We start from the raw sequence: 22,846 nt of genomic DNA, 5'->3' as shown, positions 1-22,846 counted from the left end.
TAATAACCGTTATTATTTTTCTAATCTCTATGATTAGTTTTTTCCTAATAGTTTCTTTTTGTTTATGTATCACTACTTTTTTAAATCAGCGGCCTGTTGCATGACTTTGGAGGTAGAAATTAGTGTTGGGGTTCGGTCTGGAAATCCGAAAGACCGGTCTGACACCGTTATATTTTTTTGTGTGGCCCAACAAAAAACTCGATCTGGACAGGGCTCATATAAAAATTTGGTCTAGATCAGTCCATAGGAAAAATTTGGTATAATTTGGTCCCAAACAATATCGGTCTAGACCGATTTTACAGATGAATTGTTTATAATATGATATCCTATGTTTTTTCAAGTACAATGACGTTATACAAAGTTTAAACAGAGATAGCTCGTACTAATTTTGATTCCGCCGTCTTTTATATGTAGATAGTATTTTTCTAGAACTTATCCTGTACTTTTGAAATTTTTATGAAAAAATAGAATGACAGATGATCTAGAAAAAAAAAATCTCTCATAATATATGAGACCGAAAAAAGTCGGTCCAAATCGGTCTAGAAAATATAAATTAAGACCGAACAGAAAAAAAAAATTCGGTGCTGGACCAAGTTTCAACACTACTGCTGTAGAAAAGAGGACCTTCAACATTTAAATTAGCAATAGCGCAGACGATCTAAAAAAGATGTAAAAAAAAGAACAACGTACCAATCGTTTTTTCTTACACCTATAATCTCTTTATTGATTATTTTTCAATACGTTATAATCATCCTTATACCTTCATACATTCGTGAAATGTATATTTTATTCATGTTTTTTTATATTATATGTTGAAGTAATAATTAAGTATTCATTTGTTGCTTGATTATATGAGCTTCTTTCACCATCACTTCCTTTGCACTATTAAAAAGTGAACCTTTAATTTGTATTCAACCTTTTATGAATGAATTATATAAATAAAAAGAATATTATATAGCAATTATATATTAGATTTACCAGGAAATGTTATACCGTATATTCTGAGAAAAGAAAGTCTACATTAGGGTGACTCATATTTGTGTACTTATAAAATCAATGTTTTTATTGATATGAGTAAATATTATACTCTCATCCTTTCAATAACTTCTAATAATGTTTTTCAATATTCAACTGCCTAAAATTATAATCTTTGAGCGACATTCAAAGTATTTGATTTTAAACTTTTGACTAAAATTGTGAATTTCAGAATATTATTCACGTCTTTATTTTATATAAATAGTAAATAGTCTAATAGGACATGATCAAATTTATACTAAAATTAATAACCACAAGATGGTGTAGTTGTACTAAATTGTCGTAATCAACAAATAAGTATACAAACTACTTATCAACAGGAACGAACTCAAAGTGGTGACACTGTCTTAGGTTAGGTCAAAAAGCTTCTAATAAGTAAACACCGCTCATGCCCAGTGATGCATAAATTATGTCCTGTCGCTATGTAAAAAAACAAAAACGAAAGTGAACGTGGTAATCTTAACATTTTGTAGTATGTTTGGGAGCAGATGAGCTTAGTTGTTAGGATGTTTCATTAGATTAGCTGCAAGGAGCCGTGAGAAGAAAGAAACAATGATGACGGTATTTTTGGCAGCAGGAACGTTGTTGTATCAACAAACTTTAGTTAAGTTTTGGGCTTCATGGCAACAGCTGCTCAAGATAATAGGAAGATTGATTTTAAAGAAGAAGAACGGCGTGTCACCGTCATGGATATTTAAAGTTGCGAGGTATCAAATATGACTGCTGTCCCAATTGGGACCGTGCAAAAGATTTGTAAGGCTCTTTTGGAGACTGATGATCCCAGATCCGTCATGAGTCGCTAACAGGTCGACCAGGAAAGCCAGAACAAACTAATTCATCTAAAAAAATCAGACCCTGTTCGATGATGACTCATCCAAAAGCTTTAACTCAATTCCTGAGGAGTTGGGGACCCGGACTTTGGAGGCCTGCATGTTGGAGGACCTTAGATGTAAAAGCTACAGGATGCAAACTGTTCTGTTTCTCAGTGATAAAATAAAGTATCAGATACCCTCAGTATTCCGGGTCTTAATTCGATGGATTATTTTTTATGGGCCTCCGTTGAATCTAAAACAAATCGTACATACCATCAAGCACTCACTGATTGCCTCCATCAAAGAGACAATGACACATATGCCAAATAACTATATCGTCAAGGGGTGTCCTCCTTCTCGCAATAGAACAGGGCGATGATTGATGCTGGAGGAGGATAAATCAAATGAGCTCTTTTTCTCATTCATATATACAATTCAAGCCAATTTTCAAGTAAATCCGTCGAAAAATGTGGCCTCAGTGACAATTAAAAGGTTTTTGAAAAATGTGCCGGTCTGATCTCAACACTTTGAAGTTATTTCGATGTTGATCTTCGATTCTAGTCTGATTCCACCAAGGAATTACACTTATACCTGCCTAGTAAACTCTCATTTCCTCCCTTCTTTTAATAAGGACACGCACTATTACTACTTTATACTTCGATGTTTCGTTATCAAGAATTAAATAATAATGATGTAGCTTTGTAAAGTAAAAAAGCTTATTCAGATTGTCAAATAGGAAAAACCGCTCCCGCTTTCTTGAACATATTTTATACACCTCTGCTCATAACTTATTGATGTTAAAAATGATTGAATCCTGAAGCTACAAAAAGCAAAAAATAAGTAAAGGTAGTTATTATAGTATTGACATGCTATTTATTTATGGTTACAGAGATAGTGTAATAGACAAATATAGAGAAATCTAATTTTTCAATATAGGGCTCAACATTAGGACGGAGGGTTCCCCCTAAGTATTAATTAAAGTCAAAAATATTTTGTAGAGAGAAATTTTATTATGAAGGGAACAAGAGAAAAGAGTGTAACATGTACAAGCTCAACATTATTTTTGAAGGGCCACCCTAACCAATCTACAAACATAAGCATACAACTTCCTAATATTTTACAACTTCATATCGATCTGAAACTATGTATTCTAAATCCAATTTGATTGCGAAATAAATATTAATGATACACATTTGATACTAAGAGAAGACTTTCCCTGTACGCTCTCCTACCCTGTATCTCAAGAAGCAATACATCATTCATCCTTTCTATTTCATGAAATAAATATTGTATTGCTACAAGGTATGTTAAGAGGAAAAATTCCCATCAGTAATATCTTATGTTCCATTTTTTATATTCCATCAAGACATATAGAATGAATAGAGAAATATTGTCTATTCATCTAGGACAGGCTGGAGTACAAATTGGTAATGCTTGTTGGGAGTTATATTGTTTAGAACATGGAATTGATCCAAATGGATTCATCTCCGAACAAAATGAATCTACTAATCCTGAGAGAAATTCCTTCCAAACTTTCTTCCATGAAGGACAGGGCTCTAAGTATGTTCCTCGTGCCATTTTTATTGATCTAGAGCCATCTGTAATTGGTAAAACAATCCTCAAATATTTTGTGTTATAAAATATTTAAGACTCATTTGTTTTCTAGATGAAATACGAACAGGTAGTTATAAGCGACTATTTCATCCTAATCAGTTATTGAGTGACAAAGAAGATGCCGCCAATAACTACGCACGAGGTCACTATACCATTGGACAAAATTTTATTCATAGTACCGTCGAGCAAATTCGTAATATGGTTGACCAATGTGAATCCCTTCAAGGATTTAAAGTTTTTCATTCATTTGGTGGTGGAACGGGTTCAGGATTTACCTCTCTTTTAATGGAAGTACTTACTGACAACTTTCCAAAGAAGTCGAAAGTGGGATTTTCTATTTATCCTGCTCCAGAGGTTGGAAATTCATAGTAATATTTTGACCCAATATACTATAATTATCTTTCTTTTATTTATAAAATTTTACATAAACTGTAAATTTAAGATGAGTACAGCTATTGTGGAACCATATAATACTATTTTATACACTCACGCTACTCTAGAATTATGCGATGTGGCCTTTTTGGTGGATAACCACGCCATCTATGAATTATGTGTAAAAAAACTTCATCTTGATAGCCCTTCATACTCGAATCTTAATCGATTAATTGCTCAAGTCATATCGACCATCACAGCTTCCCTACGTTTTGATGGTGCTTTAAATGTAGATCTGTGCGAGTTTCAAACCAATCTCGTTCCCTATCCGAGAATACATTTTCCCTTGGCAACCTATGGACCAGTTGTCTCTACAAGTGATGTGTGTATACTATCCGTGCCAAAGTTTGCATGTATTTATAAATATGAATAAAAAATTTTATCCTTAGGCCTTTCATCAAATGCTTAAGACGGAAACAATTACGAAGCAATGTTTCGAGGCTGATCATCAAATGGTGAAATGTGATCCGAGAAACGGAAAGTACATGGCAGTTTGTTTATTATATAGAGGAGATGTTATGCCTAAAGATGTCAATGCGTCAATAGCTTCAATTAAAATGCATAAGTCAATTGAATTTGTAGAGTGGTGTCCCACTGGATTCAAGGTATTTGTATGATTTTATATTGCTACCATGTGTTTTTAATAGTAATAAGAACAATTAGGATGCACTAAACACAATGTTTAGTGTTGTAAATTTTATGTAATTATTGTTATGTGATTTTTCTGTAGTTGGCAATCTAAAGACTATTTTTTATTTTCAAAGTTTTTTATATTTACTATTCTATTATTTAGGTGCGAACATCTAAGTATAAAGTGTACACGCTAGTGTGTGCGCTCATAAAGCACGTAGAGTAACAATCAGGATCAAAGCATTAGTGCCACTCAAAATTCTTGACCGAGAGCAGGAGTGCGCTCAACACTTAAGAAGAGCAGTAAAATCGCTCTAATTTTAGCTCATTTATATAAATTATTATTATTTTTTCCGTTTCTCTTATGAGATAATATAAATAAATTTGAGATTTAAAGAATACTTTGAAAGATTGCAAGAAAAGACAGTAGAAGTTATGTCTCAAGATAAGCTAGAATATTTTTTTCTATTCTGTATCTGTGGCTCTCTGGTGTTTTCGGTTGACGAGTTTCCCTCTTATGTAGCTGGCCACTCTAACTCTATGAAGAGTAAGAAATAAGTTTCCCCAGAGACACCGCCAGCTCCTTTGTATGTGGAGATTACAGTTGTTCCCAACTGTAATAGGGTTGCCATATATTTTTAGGTAGTAAATTGACGTAAAATTTCGAAATCGCAGGCAAGCATAAGTTCAAAAGCATGAAAACACTGTGTTCAAGCTCAAACTAATTATCAGCCTAAACTGGATGATAGTGCTTGAAACCTTGCAATTATATGTCCTCTAAAACAGAAGTTCCCAAACTTTTTGAGCCCAAGGCACACCAAAAGACAAATAAAAATTTATTGACACACACACTTCTTTTAATTCAACCAAATATTTTGATTATTATAAGCTATTGCAAATAATGTATGGTTCACTAGAAACTTGCATCAAAATACAATGTTTGGGAACCACTGTCCATTAACACTTAATATTATCTTATTTGCATGTGGTAATGTGAATTCTATCAATAAATTATTGTTATTACAAAGTAATTTGAATGTTTGGCAGGGTTGCCTTTACATTTTATTAAGCACAAATGTTACCTCCTAATTTATACACTGCTTTTCTTAACTACCGTTCAGTGTGTAATTTCTGAAGTGGCCAATTACTTAAGGATATATGTTAGAGTTTAAAAGATGAAAACTTTGAGAAAATAATTATTTTTTTCAATGAATCAAATATTTAATAGTTAAAACATTGGATAAATCATTTTATGGATTTTTTTATTTTTAATATAATTTTAGATCCTTAAGTTTTTATTTACTCTTGTACCTTATTTCTTTTCATTTTAAAAAAAAATAATATATATAGATTAGGAATTTTAATTGCAATTATAAAGAGTTATGAAATTTAAATGCTCCTATACGAGCGAAAAAAGGTGCGCCTCTAATTTTTGATTAAGTAGTAATGCACTTATTGTATTAAAAATGAGCGAGAGCGCTATTACAAAATTAGCAACTGAGCGGGAGCGCGCCCAGGATTTATTGAGCGACCTAATACTCTGATCAGAGTTTGTTGTAGATTTATTACTCTAAGTCCTGGTTGAACTCATGATATAATTTAGGATCGATATGACATTAATTCTGATTTATTCGTAGCTAAATACAGAGTGGAATTTGGGATTATTTACTTCATCTCATAGCTGTTTGTGAACATTCAAATAAAGCGTCATTACAACAAAGCTGCTCTCCTTCCAAAGATTCTTCAAATTGTCAGGGTTATCATCATGGAAGAAAATTATTCTATCCATTGGTATGTCTAAAAAAGAAACCGAAAATTAATTTGGTCACACTGATAATTTGAAGGATTTTTGGAGGGAGAGCAGCTTTGTTGTAATGACGTTTAATTAAATTAAAAATACAAATTCCACTCCATATATATCAAAGAATGCCGATGTCGATCATCATCAATTATTCTCCGGGTCCAACAAAGACTTATACTTATAACTCCTCAGCGTTACTCCCCGGCATTCATTAGTAAAAATATTTGTGGTTACGCTTAATAGTTTATAGAACGTCCATGTTATCTCCTCAACAATAATAAAAAAATTATATATTCGGGTAGAAACTACAAAAAGCTTCAATTACAATATTTTTTTCATCTATGGCTATCATATTATTTTTATTTTTTACACACAGACTCTACTTAGAATTTACAACTCTTCCAATACTAATACGTTCACTGCTCAAGCGATCTTCCATTTCACCATAGTCAAAATCTTTTTTTTTTTTTTGTATGCACGACTTTATTCTTCAACTTTTCTGTAGGTGAAGAAATCTTCGTTGTTCCCTAGCTTGTGTATTCAGCCCAGAGACTTTAATGTCCACATTATATCTTAATATATAATAGTTTTGCTCCACTTTCTTTGTAAATTATGAATTTATTATATCCAATTTTTTTGGAATGTTCCTTTATTAATTTCTGAGTTATAGACACATTCTATAATTAATTATACATAAAGTTTTGAAATAACATTTTTTATTGTTTCTTATGCATTATTATTTTTCTTCCCAAACGATGAATTATCGGCATAATTAATTGCAAACGCCATTTTGTTAGTTCAAAGTTTATACTTTTACTATACAAAATGAACAAATTTCCAAAAAATCTTGATAAAACTCTATCAAACGACTATTTGAAAAAAAGAACAACAACTTCATAGTTGTATTGAATACTACTTGATATCAATGATGAACAGTGATATTTTAATTCAATCAAAGTGATATGTACTAGAAATACTTAATAATGGTTAGGTTTGTACATTATTATTATTATTTTTTTTTTTTTGAGTGATTAGGGACGAGATAAGTAGGATAGTTAGCGACAAATACCTTGTCTCTTCCATTATAATCGTTAATTTTATCTACAAGATTGTATAGCGATGTACTAACATATTTTAATACATTTAAGGGTCATATATATTATATAATAAAACAAGGGAATTAAAGATTTTTTATTTTTTTATAGAGAGTAAGGTTTAAGTCCTTGAATTTGTTGATCCCTTTTGAACGTCTAATAGCTCATTATTTTCCAGAATGTTTATGAAAAATGATATTCAATGTTATAAAATATTATTGTTTAGGCCCAAAAATGTACCACATGAACAATACTGAGGTCACTTGATAACGCTCTATAAAACATGATTTTTTTTTTTTTTTTTTTTCAGAACTAATATATCTCCCAATATCCACAAAATTCAATATTTCCCCTTTCCCCCAACTAATATTTTAAAATATGAATTTACAGGTATAAAAATATAAAGGTAAAAAAGTATTCAATGGGTTAACTCATGAAAATACCAAGTGGTCCAATTAAATTTGAATACTTACTAATTCAATAATAAATGAAGTTTGAGAGAATGGCATTTACTGATATTTTTATGTATTAAAGCATAAACAACTGTTTATAAAACAGAACAAACTTGAGTTCTCTAGCTTATGTAAAAGTCGAAAAACTTCACTGTCACTTGAACCTGATTGACCTGACTTCCATTCTCACACTCCAAGCAGTTGAGCGTCTTCAGGACCACCCTTTACGTCCTCAGCAAGTCCAAAACATTGGAGAGGAAGAAGGCCTCTGCCGAAAAGACCAAACTGTACCCGGAGAGGCCACTTTTGATAACAGCAATGTAAGAAATCCATCGGTTGCAAAACACTTTTGGATGAGTTCTTTTGAACTTTTTTTTTTTTTTGACACTTATGGCCCCTTACAGCTCTGATGCTAATCAAATCGATTACACCTTTTGGTTTTATATCGAGGGGGAGGCCTGCAGGGAGAGCCCTTCATCCAAACACCGAGGCCCTTAAAGCCATTGTCAGACAGTACTGGGACGCAATGCCAGATAATTATATTTGCAGCGGGTGCAAGGCCTTCTGCCGCCTGGAAGCCATTGCCGCTAAGGATAGCTACATTAATATTTAATAGACACATATCTATTTATAGTATTGATTTTGTGGAAATTATATTGTTAGTTTAAAAACTGTATCTTGTTGTAGTTTAAAATTCAAAGTGTTCAGATTTTACTGTACCACCTGGTAATTGGTATCGTATGTAGGGATGGAAATACTGTGTAAGTTGTGGTTAGTATAATAACTACCCCTTAGGGAATGTCATGAAAAATATGGTACCCTCGAGGGAGTACATATCTACTGACATACACTCCTAAAGAGCATTTTCACGTGCTGTCACTATTTTTGATGTTTGTCATTTTGGGAGCCTAAACCACCAAGCTTTATAAAAATTGTTTTTTGGTTAATATTAAGGAAAATAGTAAACCATTGGATTTCAAAATGGGGCCAACAAATAAAAATACTCAAACCTTTCTGTCTGTCAAAGTTGTACCCCTCTTTGCCTAGTTTTATTATATATATGATAGGAATAGCGCGGTACGAGGTTGTACCGCGGCTCGGTTTGGTACGTTTTTACCTTCGATGTGGTACGTATATCATCACATCTTAAATATTTTAAATTTTGGTTATTTTTATTTTTTTAATTAATGGATTTATATATTGAGGTAAGGTTTTAATCCATAACATCCTTTTTTATAAGAAATAATTTATGTATTTGTTTATACAAAAGAGGAATAATGAGAAAAAATTAATTAAAAAGTTAGAAGTTCATGAATACTAGTATTATATAACTCGTGTTTATTTTATATTAACCTTTGTTCTTTAGAGAAGTTAAGTATATTTAATAATAATTTATATATATAGAAATTAAATTATTAAAGAATAAAATATTTAAAAAACTTGAAAAACTACATTAATTATAGTAAAGAACCCGTTTACCAGTATGTTTATAGTGTACCAGACCACGCCTGTGAATGGTGTACTACGGTTTGTAGTACGTTTCATCCCTAATATTTGACCATAAAATGTTTTGAAAATGTTTACTATTACAGTGGAATTAATAAAATATTCTTAACTTACTTTTCTCGTCGTTAATCGATCAGTACTAAAAAAATTACAAATCTAACTATTTTGAAGGATTTTTCACAAATAAGTTTTTTTTTTCGTAAAGCCTTTTAATGAAGTTTCCTTCCGGCTTATTCGATATTTGTTCAATTCATGTTTAAAAATATCAACTTTGAGCCTCCAAAATTGTGTCAACTTCAATTATGATGCTGTTTATGGCGTCAGTGAAAATGTACACTATAGTCCTCCATGCTCGTTGATATGTTAGAATTTTCAAAATAGGGATAAATAATAATAAAAATATTAATATTTTACTCTTAGCAACATATATATATATATATTCAATTTGCGTTCACTGCAATTTAGCAAATATTCTTAGCCTTAATCATATGTAACAACTAATAAGGGCAAGTTAAGATTAATATTGTTAAAATCTCGATGCTTAATGCCTAAAAACCCGGGGTATGTACTCGTGATAGGATTTGAAGGGAAGTAATGGAGGTTTAAAAAAGGAAAATATTGTACCAAATATTCTTGTTTATGGCAAAGGAAAAAGATGCTTTTTTAAAAAGTAAATTCATCCGAGTTAGTGAATCTATAATCCATGGCAAGTTCTATTTTTGTAAATTCTCTTGTTTAAACTATCCTGCATTACAACTGCATTCTTTTTGACAATCAATGCATACCATGTCTTTCAAACATGTTTACCAACATTAAAAAATGCACATTTTATAACTATTATTGTCGTAATAATAAAAGTCTAGTTTTTTTTCCAAATTCTTCAAATATTATGGAACCTTAATTAATGTTTATTCTATAATAAACACATACCATTTTAAGAAATATATATAGTTTCTTGTACCAGGATTTTCCATTGGGTTTGATTAGTAGTGTATATGAAGTTTTCCTTACAGGGTACACACAGATACTTTTTCCAGGAGAAAATTGACATGAAATGCTCTCTTATAGCAGGAAAACAGAAAAAAATTGCAATGAAGCGTCACATCTATCATATCCAAACCACCTCCCCATTTCTCCATTTGCAATCTCCCATGCCCTATATATTTCGGTACATTTACGTAGTCAATATCCATCTTCTTCCAATTCTTGGCACACTTCTCGTTATAGGGTAGACATCTCAGAATATGGGTTATGCTTGGAACTATTGTTGTATTCCAATATTAAGTCTTTCGATATTATCAATTTTCAATATTATGTTTTCTTATTGATAAAATCACTAATAATATTTCATTGTCTATTTTTTTAGTGTCATTTTCCATAGTGAAAATATTTCCTCTTACCAGACAGGACTCTTTGAATAGTTTCTCTGGCGCATCCATATTCGTCATGACTTGAGTCTTTTCGTCATTAATTTTCTAGCCCGATATTTCTTCAAATGATTTAAGGACTCTGCTGAGACATTTCCAATCCGACTCAATTCACTGTTCACTCATCAAGATCGACATATTATCTACATTTTACCTCCTATTTTTGTTCCCACTGGATCTATCATCTTTTGTAGAAGCTGATCATAATGTAGAAGAGAGGTGGGCTGATCGGATTGCCTTAGCGTGTGCCCCCCTCAATATATATTTGTGGTTCACCATCAATATCTATCACTGATCTTGCTCACATGCTTTGAACGAATCAAATGTTTTTGGAAATCCAATAAATTAGTAGCCAGGGACTTTTCTGACTCATTTGTTTCCCTCTATTTCTGCTTTGAGGGGCATAACTTCGACATCCCTTCTCCAACTGGGTCTGAACCCAAATTGTGTTTCAGGAAGAATTTTATCGAAGACTGGCATCTGTCTTTCCGTAAGGATCCAGAGTATATTTTGTATTCTTCTTCCAGGATTGTCATGGGTCTCCAGTTTATAATTTTATTATTTTTCTTCGGACACAAAGATATCATTCCCCTCTTTTGAGCTTCGTGTAGCCCTTTTATGAAAAAGTTTTGTTGTAAAGTTCTGCTAAAATTTCCGACATCTCTTGCAGAGCTTGATAGAATTCTCCTGTGAACCCTGACAATACAGGGGTCTTTTTTTTCTTCACCTTTGTTCTAACGTACTCCCATACTTCTTTCGCTATTTAAACTAATGATGGGACAATTTCAAAAAAAAATCCTGATGCTGATTCTGATACAATTTTAGTAAAAATTCCAGATTCCAATTCTTTAATATTTTAAATAATATTTAAAAAAAATATCATTTTGCTATAAATTTCATTAAATAAATCGCCTTCCCCTATTTAATGTAAATAATATTGACATTAAATTAAGAAAGGATATTCCTCTGCTCGGTGAGCTTTTTCCAATGCGAATTTTCCCTGGTCAATTAATCCCATGACAATCTTTTCAGAGGCAAATTTTGCAAAGGCGTGGTTTCCTAGATCCCTTATTTATTTCCCTAAAATTACAAGCTCAATAGAGCTATTGTAGGAACACCGAGACAGAAAAAGTGTCCCACAAGTAAAAATTAGTTGTGGAACATTTTTAAGAATGCTTGGAACGATGTCGCACCTGCTTATCTTGAAAAACTGACAACAAGTATGCCATAAGTCTGTGTATAGCAGTTATTACGGGAAAGGGAATATTTTTTTGATGAAGCTCAAATATTTAAAAAAAAGAAGTTTATATGGCTGAACATTTTATATATTGTGAAATATAATGATTGATAGCTTAATAAACATACAAAAATAATTTATAAAGAAACAAATCTTATATAATTTTTTTCAATGTTATTTTTTTAAATTATGAAGTTATATGTCGTCACTTAGCGACAATGTAGAATTTATTAAACTTTATAAAAAAATGTTAATTTTTCGTCCTTTTTTTTACTTATAGGAAATTTTCTCCTATTCAAAAAATGATGTAGAAATAATTATATAGTTTTTGAATTTGGAGACATGTCTACAAATTATATTTTATGTTATGTTTTAAATGGATCTTTGAAGGCAAAAAATAACACTTAAATCATGCAGATGTTATAAAAATCTGATTTAAAAAAATACTCTGACGACCTCAAAACCAGAATGTCTACGTGATTTTGGTTATTCTCATGTTTTTGGGGATAAAAGTAATCAGGAACTCATTAACTCAATCAAAGGCATAAAAAAAAAGAACTTGACATTTTGGTGACTAGATAGTTTAGTAATTGCAATATGTATTAAGGCATGAAGAGAATAATCAAGAAGCAGGTGAAACAATGCTCAGATGTGTTTTTCATAGTTTTATTTTATATCATTATACATATATTCTTATTTACATAGTATATATTCATATGTCCAATAAATTAACAGTACATTTGCAATGATATTAGTCTACAATCATCCTACTTTTCTCTCGTCCCTTAACCATTAAACAAATAAAAAATCAAATCAAATCTACCAATCTAGCTGTTTCATAAGGGTTTTCAGTATATGTTTATCTAATTTAATAGGGTTTGAGCAAGCTATAAAAGAATCAATCTCTGCAAGATGGCACATATTTACAAAGTTATTTGTAATAAATAAATAAACTTATACAAACTAATAATACCATATATATATTTTTTATCGTCATTTATTGCAAACCAATATCAATGGTACATTAATAAATGGTGAGAAAAATAATAAATACATACAATAAATACATTATTTTGTTAGAGTACTAAAAAAAACAATACATAAAGAATATTAGAATAACTCTCTTATTGCGACCTGGGAACGTTTTTCTTGAGATATGGAATCCCAGAATCTCTTTGCCACCATCGTATGGAACTTTGCAACTGCTTTGGATGCTATCCTCAAACAAAATATTAAACATAAGATGGTGCCACTAAACAAAAAACAAAACTTCTAATAAGTAGATATTGCTCATGCTCCATTCAAATATTCCTTAATTTCTTTGGGATCAAGTGCTAAATTGTTTTATGTTGGAGGGGTCAAGGAACAGTCGCCACAAAGTCTCCGAAGGATAATTAAAGATGACTTGGGAGCAAAATTGAGAGGGAAATAAACATTTCATTACGAAGGCCACAAAGAAGATGTAGTCTATAGCCAATCTTATTTTGAATGTGCTCAAGAACATGTAGCCTTTCAGCTCCCCCGTTCTTAATCCGTTGAATTATTTCATCTAGGAAAAGGTAGGGAGAGCTGCCTGCAACAAGTCTCACAGGTCTGTGAAATTTTTGGAGTCCACTATTAAAGTTGCATGGACTGACTTGTCAGAAGATCCCTAAGGTATGTGCGACCTTCAGGAGGAGGATGGAGACAGTCATTGTGGCTGAAGCAGGCCATGTGGAATAAAATACGTCGATCTTAGTTATAAGCCACAGAAAAAAACCTTATCTTAATTTTGTTCCCACTGTCTTCGCAAACTAGTTTTTAATTAAGTTTGAAAAAAAATATTTAGTGTAAACTTATATATGACACAAGGGGGTTGATGAACATTGAGACAGCCCGAGTGCTTTTTAAAAAAAAATAATGTTCCTCTAATTGGTTAGATAGAGTTGCAGTGATTAAGTTTAAGTAAACCTTATAGTATTAAATTTACTCCATCTAACCTAGGAATCATGTGTGAAGTCCATATACGTAAAGTATGTTTTTCACTGGGGGACTGATCGGGCTCCAACCTACGTACATTAGTTCGATAGAATAATTTCTCCCGAGTGCGTTCTCTATGAGCTACGTCGATTCCAGCCTGAGGACTTCGCTTCAGTTTATGATACAGTCCTTGACGTCAGTGAAAACGCTCAATAAGAATATTTCGTTGTTATATACATAAAATTGATAAAGCCATACATTTGTTCATTGTACATATATATTTGTGAATGAAATGAATACCAGAAATTATGTTATGGAGTCAATCAGTACGAATTTAAGGATATATTTATAAATGAATGTTTAAGCATGTCCATAGATAATTTAAAAAAATAATCTACATAGTATATGTTATTAAAAAATTTGAGCTTTACGAACTATGGATATGTAAATTTCCTCTGATTAAATTAACTAACTTTTTATCATAAAATAGACTGATTCCTTGAATGAAGGGCGTTGCTTGTGAAATGACAATATGGTATTTCAGCAGGATGGGGTCCAGCCAATAAGTTTTTCATTCAACTTAAATGAAAAACAACTGATGGCGTTGTAAATTGGAAGGAACGTCTCGCATTCATTTACAAAATGATCGCTAGTCTTGTCCTTGGTCCGACAAAAGCCTCATATTCTTGGATCTCCTTAAAAAAACTTTGCCCTTACTTCTGGAGTACCAGAGAGTACCAGATAGTATTCTATACCTATGCCATTTTTCTGATGATAAGTGAGTAATTTTTTATAACACTTATGCTTTTCCATACAAGTTAATTTATTTCCCTTCTATCCAAGTATGTAACAAAAGGCTCTCATGTCGGAGTTTGACTAAATTTTGTAAGATCTTACGTACTAAGGAATAAATATCGAATAAGTATTGGCAACACAGGTCTTGGAACTGGGACATAACTCCCAAATGCTAACTTGTATTGATCGAAGGCCAGTTTATTTATGACCTTACCTGAATTTGCTGTTTCGCCTGCATAATCTACTCCACTTGTCCGAACGATAAAAGGCCGCAATATTTCGGGGGATAATGAATTCTCTTCACCGATATAATTTTTTCCTTATTTAATTTTGAAAATGTCATCTCCATCATGATAATCTGTGGGGTGATTTCTTCATCATAGAGATTTACTCATAAAAGGTGAATCACTTTTAAAATTATATACGTGTTCCAAGCCTGAACTTTGTCCTAGGAGTTAAGATTGAAGGCTGAAAAAAAGCAACAATCCCGTTCAATCTTTCTGGTGATTTCTTCTAAAAAAAATTCCAATGCATTCGTTTCCAATCAAATTCCTTAGTAACTTCATGGTTTCTATCGTGTTAAAAGTTGGCTAGGTTTTTTTCAATGATTCCATGATATTAGTTCAGTATTTGAGTTTTCTCAGGGTTTATTTTTAGTCCAGAAATTATGGAAAAAACATATATGAGACGTAAAGCTATCTTAAAAGACTTTATTATTTGTAGTGGATCCCCCAAAAAAATCATGGTTAAGTCATCAGCATAACGAAAACACTATAAATGGGAAGAAATGGTAGAAAAACTAATTAGGTTACCATTGATATAAATTTTCTGGATTAAATGGTCGATAATCATAATAAAAAGTATAGTAGAGGAAGGGTTCCCTTGTCGCACATCTCTTCTGCTATCTAATATAGCCCTACTGAACTATGGTTTGTGATTTGGCTAGAAGAGCGGAGAGCCATCCTGACGATAAAATAACCATACCCTTTTTTAAATAACATTTCAATTATGAATTTGTAAGCGAATGTATCAAAGGCTCTAGAAAAAATCAATAGTCATTGAAGAAATATTGTCAGATGATTCTAAAAAAGGTCTGCAACATTAAGGGATACTATCCATTAATTTGTTTTCATACAACCATATTTGGCTTGACGTAATATCTGCTTCAAAACTTGGCTCAACTGGTTGCCTAAAGTGTATGAAAAGATTTTGTCTATGCAATTTTGCATAGTCAAGATTTATTGCATCTTGAATTGATTTTTCCGTAACATCCTGCTGCTCTAAAGAATCGATATCATTTTTAGAGACTGAAAGCAATTTTTCAGCTGCACATCTCTTTCCTCACAATAATACTTATTAGCACTTCTGCACCTTGCACACGTAGCGGTGTTAGTGCAATCAAAGCATTTGTTAATTTGAGTAAAATATTCTTTAATTTCTTGGCAGATGTATTATGGATCATCAAATATTTCACAAGTCGATGTAAATAGTCATATATTTTTCTTTTTGTTCTTTCTTTTATTCTCCTCGAGACATCGTAGTATGAGATAAATCACCAATAGATTCCATTTTGAATTTGGTTCTATTTAAAAGATCTCTTTTCTATCGTGCTTAATTCACTACTTGTAATTTCTTCAAGTTTATCAATATCTCGCTGGATTTTTCCAAATTTCATAGCTCCTTTTCTTCTTAATAGGTTTTTGATTTTTAAGAGTATTCTTTGAACTGGAGTAAATATGTTCGTCATTTGTCTCGGGATCATTTAAAAATGTCGAGTTGAGTTTCCATTATCGTTTACTTCTCATTTCCCTTAGTTTTCGATATATTAGTAAGCTAATGACTCTATGATCTGATAACTGTGTGTCAATGACATTACAAGAATAAGTTAATTCCTTAATCAAGAACAAATAATTACGCGAAGATATTTTCCTAGAATGCTTGTCTAGAAAAATATTTTTCAATGTAACATATCGTATAACTATGTCAGGTATAGATAAATATTTTGAAAGTGTAGGTAGATTACTTCTGAATCAAACTTTGTAGGAAATTAGTATTAAATGGATACTGTCATTAATTTTTTTTTTGTTTCTGGGAAGGAGGATCCATTTGGGTACAAGTTGATGTCTGATATCGTTCTTTTTGGGCTAACTAATTATCTGTATATGAAATCACATTATTATTTTTTTTTTTTTTTGGGGGTAAAAGCAGGCAGGCTTGTTGGAATTTTTCGACGATTTTGATTTTTTATATCGTCAAATTTGAAAAAGAGCTTTTTTAAGAAGATACATTAAATTTTAGAGTTAACATTTTTGAGAAAGCAAGTAAATTTGAACGAATAATCAGATTGCCTTAGAATAACATTTTTTGAACGGATAAAATTTAAAAAAATAACAATTTTTTTTTAAATTATGACATTTATTTTTTATAGATAAGACGAATATTTTTTATTTACAAAAATTTTAAAATTCTTTAGAAGTGATGGGCTAATGGCTCTTTTGCTCCGATGGTTCCGGTGCCACTGTTTACTTTCTGGACCAAATAACTAAGGAATTGACAAAAATTGAGCAGCCATACTAAATTCTGTCGTCCCTTCGAGGCTGGTTGAAGTGAGTTACCGAGGCCAAAGTTTTTTTTATTTGACTACAATAATCATCCACATATATACTCCACCACTATCTTAAAAATTCATTAAATTATTATTTACATATTAGTCACAACAATCAAATCATTACCACCACTCATCTACCCATGAAATAATAAGAATAAGATAATAGAAAAATGAACGAAACAAAATAACTGGGGAAAAAAACCTCTATATAAATAGAGGATCTCTAGCCAGTTCTAGAAAAATATATTTATAAACATTATTATTGCTTTACAATTTCAAACCCATCGTTGCTCCTCTCTCGTCAAAAATACCAAAATTTCTTATGTGCATCTTCACATAGCTGACCTGGAAAACTTGGCCATACGTTATAAAGAGCACCTTCGCTATGACTGCTTCAATCTTAAATCCATCCTTGGATTTTTTTTTCTCAATCCCGTATGCATCCCGTATCAATCTATTATTCACAGTGCTTACTTGTCTTTGCAGTAATAGAATAGATGTCCTAAATTTTCCTTATCATTTTTAAAGAAGTCTTTCCTCCGGTGTTTTTTTCAAATTATTCACAATTAGGGACGACTTTGCCATTCGGTACCAAAACCACTTCTCCTTCATATTCATGAAGGGGTTTCCCATAAAGACCCAGGACTATTTATCACGTCTTCGTTGGGTGGGATCTCGAGTCTTTGATAGCGTTTCTTCGCCAAAATATTTGGCGAAAATACTTCTGAAGTATTCATCAAAGTTTGACAGACAAATTAGGATTTTAAAGCTTCTAAAAACATGTAAATTGGAGTTAGTGTTCCATTAACTATATTCTTATTTTTACTGACAATATTCAATCAGATATTTTGAGGTTCGGTTGATGTCTTAGTAATCTTGGCTTGTCCAATGGTAGTCAGATGATGTTACTTAAATAAGACATAACCCGAACATATCCTGGAGTTAAAATTTAATGACTCATCTGGCCTTAGTAAAGGAAAAGTACTTTTTAATAGCTCGTTTGGTCCCACAGCTATTCTATTTTCAAAGATGTATCCATTCATCCGATTGAATTCGTGTTTTATCCCCATTACCCATATATTATAACTAACTCTAACTTTAGCCATGTGAGATTCAATCATACCTTTTCAATATTCGAGAGACCCAAACCCCACTTTTTTATGGGAGTTTCCATTCTGGTATTTGAAATATAGGACCTCTTCGAGTGCCACAGGAATTCCTCACGTATCTTGTATACCTTTGAAGAAAGTAATGCACGATAATTGGGTATACCTTATCAGATGGTTAGTTTTAGGATGTATATTTTGGTTTCACGCATTTCAGGTATATTTAGTTAGAAATATTGAAGAAGTCACAGATTTATTTTAAAATCTTCAGTAATCTTTTTCTATTTAGATTTAATGTGGATTTTTCACCACTTTTGAAGATATATATGCCTAGAATGAGGTTTTGTCATCACATCTGGGAAGTTTTTTTTAAACCACGGATTCCAATTAAATGTACCTGAGTCTTTCCTATGTTTATTCGGAGTACAGATTCGACCTCAAATTCTTTTAAGATAATGCATATTCTATTCATAGACCTTGCAATTTCCAGTTCATTACCTGAGCAGACAATGAAAAGGTCGTCAGCGCATCAGAGGGCCTTCAGAAACTTACCCCCACTAACTTTAGTGCATTTTACAATTTTATCTTCCTGGATCTTACCCCATAACGCATGATAATCATGATAAACAAGGATGGTGAAATCACATCTCCTTGTTTACAACCCCTTAGAAATGAATTCTCCATGTAGACTAGGTACGTTCAATTTGAACTTGGAATATCCTAATACAATTGGTATTTTTTTAAATAAAATCCCTAGGAGCTTTATATCGTTGGAGTTTACTTAATAGGAACTCGTGAGATATGGAGTCCGCGCATTTTCCTTCCAAAAATCATTTTGGCTGATTTGTTATGTTGAATTCCAGCGTTATCTCCAGTCGGTTGTTTCAAGACTTGTTGTTTTTGATATTAATACAGGCTTGAGCAGAACGCTGTGATCTCTTTATGATATTTCATCTAGGTCATTTGACACTATCCCATTACTTAGTTGTAGAGAACTTTTCTGCTTCGGAGTAATTTTTCCAGATACTTGAACGATGTTTTCCCTTTTAATTTTTTTCCACTTGGTCTTTTTTTGAGTCGATCATTCTTCCAAGTTTTTCATATTCTAGTATTCTGTTTAGTTGTTCATAAATATCAACTCCATTCTCCCAAGTTTCATTAAGTATTTCTAATTTATTTCTCAGGTTTCATTAAGTATTTCTAATTTATTTCTCAGGTTTCATTAAGTATTTCTAATTTATTCCTCAGGTTTTTCTTTCATAATGCTTCTTTCTTACCTTCGTTCTTCATAAGGTTACTCAATCGTTCTTCCATCCTTAATTGACCTTTTATTGGGATAAGTAAATTGTTTTCCTGTAATTTAATTACGTTGTCATTTATTCCTAAAATGTTATTGCAGATTTTTTTGTCTTTTTGCAAAGACAAATTCAGTTTTCAGAAAGATGTCAACTTTCTTTTGTCTTTTTGTGTAGGAAGCAAAAAAACGTGAGGTCAAAGTTCTTCATGTATTATAAAATATGAGTTTTATTTACATGATATGTCAAAATATCAAGTTTCAAGTAATAAATGTCAATGGTACACTGTAAAAATGTATAAAGTGTGTCATAATTAAATTTTCCAAATGACTGGTATATTTAGTTTCTATAGACCTTGGAAAACGGGAAAAAGTCAAATATTAAAAGGTTTGGAAGAAAAGTTAAAATTTGAACAGGTCTTATGTACGTACATGAAACCCAATATTTCATAAGCATATTTGAGTAAATTATTGGCTTTGCGTTTAAATTTGTTGCATGAGTTAAGATATCTAAGAATTTTAGATATAGTTTAAAACTTTAATTTGATTTAAAAGATTTATATTGTCTCTGATATGGCCTTTGAAATAAAATCAGTCAACTTCTTATTAATTTATTGTGACAATCAGTTTTAGCTAATTGCAAGGGTGGTTTGGAAAATTTCCTGCTCAACGTGAAGATGGCAGCACATGTAACTAAAACCTTGTGACATCTATTTTGTATCTGTTGACAGTTACTCACTAAAATTGTAGCAATTTTGGACGTGCTGTTGTTATGTAACAGTCGTTTGAGTGAGTTGAAGTATATGTTTTTGTGAGAATTGATAACATTAAGTATCAAGCAGTCATTTTATACTTTTTTGAACTTGAATACTATATATATCAATACACAGAATCCAACTCATCTTTGATTTACGTAGGCGTATTGCCTTTCAAAAACAAATATTTAATGACATCTCGATACTCAATTTTACATAACAACTGCGCTTCCAAAATTACTGAAGCTTTGGTGAGTAACTGCCAACAGATGCTAGATAGATTTGACTGGCTTTTTACAAGCGAGGTGGGAAACTTTTCAGACCATCTTTGTAAATTGCAATTTGTGTTGTGTACAAAGGGTGTATAAGAATCATTTGTTCTCAATAATTGAAGACTTTATCGTCGTTCAAGAATACAAATTTAATCGCTACTCAATTTTGAGAAAAATAATTCTAGCTTATTTTGATGTTTACAAATTACATATAATGTTTTTTATTTACATTTATTATAGCTTCAGTATTTATGGAATACTCTTTACATGGAACATGTTTTTCTTCTTGTGAACGAAATAAAAGTTATTTTTTCCTCTTAGTAGAATGAAATGAAAGAGGGAATGAAGTTAAAGTAATTGTGTAATTGTATTGACCTTAAACAAGCACGATACTTTTTATAATTTCCAAATGAAAACTGTTTTCATCATACTTAAATCCTCGAGGAGGGAACATCTAAGTATAAAATGTGTGACTTCATGGATATTGGAGAGTAGCACTGAGGATTTGTTTTGGAGTTAGAAGTATAGTTGTAAACTTTTGAAACAAAAAAACGAAAATGAACTTAGTAAACTTGACAATTTGACTAATGTTTTGTAGGAAATAAATATAGGTCCCATTTCGTATCAAGCAAGGACATAGACTCAAAGTAGAATCGAGGATCGAGAACGGAGTAATTCCTGCCTAACATTAAACAGTTAAACTTTTTTATTACTTCCTAACACAGGAGCGTTGCTAGCTTTCATGATTTGGGGGGCATAGTTAAAAAAATTATCAACACTGTAATATAATAACTTATATAAATAGGTTTATTATAAATATATACTCATGTTCTGACTTCAAAAAATTTGGGGGCTCAAGCTTGAGTCACACTAAAAGGGTTAGTAACGCCATACTCAGATGTTCTCTCCTCAAGAACGAAAGAATCATGACAACAGCTTTAGAAAATTTAAAAAAGCTGTTCAGGTAGCCATAAACAAAAAAACACTATCAGGCACAAAAAAATGCTTAGAGATTATACCCCAGTTGCAAGGGTATGTCCTTGTTGGACTAACTAAGAGTAGAATAGAGGATCAACATCGTATTAATTCCTGCCTATATCTTTGCAAGATACAGAGTCTGTTAATTTTCTTCATCTCAGAGCTATCCGCAGCGAATGAAACATCATGACACCTAAGCTGCTCTCCTCCAAAATATTTCTAAAAATGTAAGGATTACCATGTTGATTTTCAGTTTTGTTTTTAGCATACCGCCAGGTCATATTTTCGATTTTTCTCTTCTATAAAATATCGTCTTTATTTTGAACAACTATTGTATTATGTACAATAGCATATCTCTTCCTTTATTTTCTACCATCAATTTATGTTGTACATATTTTAGGTAGGCATTAACTACCAACCTCCTACAATGGTACCAAATGGAGATTTAGCCAAAGTTTCAAGAGCAGTTTGTTGTTTATCTAACACGACTGCAATCAAAGATGCCTGGGAGAAGCTAAATCATAAATTTGATCTCATGTTTTCAAAAAGGGCTTTTGTTCATTGGTATGTGGGTGAAGGAATGGAAGAAGGAGAGTTTTCCGAATCGAGAGAAGATTTAGCAGCTTTAGAATTAGACTACGAAGAATTATTAAATAATGAGTCTTCCGAAGAGTATGACGATGACGTCTTTTGAATATTATTTTTTTGTGAAATAGAAAAAATACTGTCTACCTAATATTGTATCCATGTATATTATATTGCACTTTTGTCCATAAATACCAAGTTATTTCTTCATTTGTATGCATTTATAAGAAGTGTATTAATAGTTCTTTGTATCTATATTAATAAAATAAAGTTTGCCTAATTGTCTGTGTAAGGTGAAAGAATAATTAAGTTTTAAAAAAATATATAATAGAGTGTATTATTAACATAATTTAATTTATATTAAACCCATTAAGGAACAGGTAAGTAGTTGCCTATGTTTAAAGAGGTACGTAATAAAAAGAGTTGTTTTGCATTTAATCATTCCGAACTAGGA

General features: G+C 31.7%; 1 protein-coding gene across 2 annotated transcripts; it reads left to right on the top strand.

The window, feature by feature from the left end:
- Positions 1–2,711: 2,711 nt before the first annotated feature.
- LOC121121757 (tubulin alpha-2 chain) lies at positions 2,712–22,672 on the top strand. Of its 2 annotated transcripts, none has more exons than XM_040716737.2 (5): positions 2,712–3,454; positions 3,514–3,815; positions 3,904–4,215; positions 4,283–4,498; positions 22,208–22,672. In XM_040716737.2, the coding sequence occupies exons 1-5, from the start codon at positions 3,187–3,189 to the stop codon at positions 22,499–22,501; spliced, it is 1,392 nt and encodes a 463-aa protein (XP_040572671.1). In that variant the 5' UTR covers positions 2,712–3,186; the 3' UTR covers positions 22,502–22,672. The 2 variants fall into 2 exon arrangements, with proteins under 2 accessions (XP_040572671.1, XP_071746118.1); XM_071890017.1 differs by having other exon boundaries at positions 21,070–22,672.
- The last annotated feature ends 174 nt before the right edge of the window (positions 22,673–22,846 follow it).

This window comes from Lepeophtheirus salmonis, chromosome 7 (genome assembly GCF_016086655.4).
Source record: "Lepeophtheirus salmonis chromosome 7, UVic_Lsal_1.4, whole genome shotgun sequence".
Classification (NCBI taxonomy): domain Eukaryota; kingdom Metazoa; phylum Arthropoda; class Copepoda; order Siphonostomatoida; family Caligidae; genus Lepeophtheirus; species Lepeophtheirus salmonis.
The sequence above is the reverse complement of the archived record's forward strand: the minus strand, read 5'-3'. Positions and strand labels throughout refer to the sequence as shown.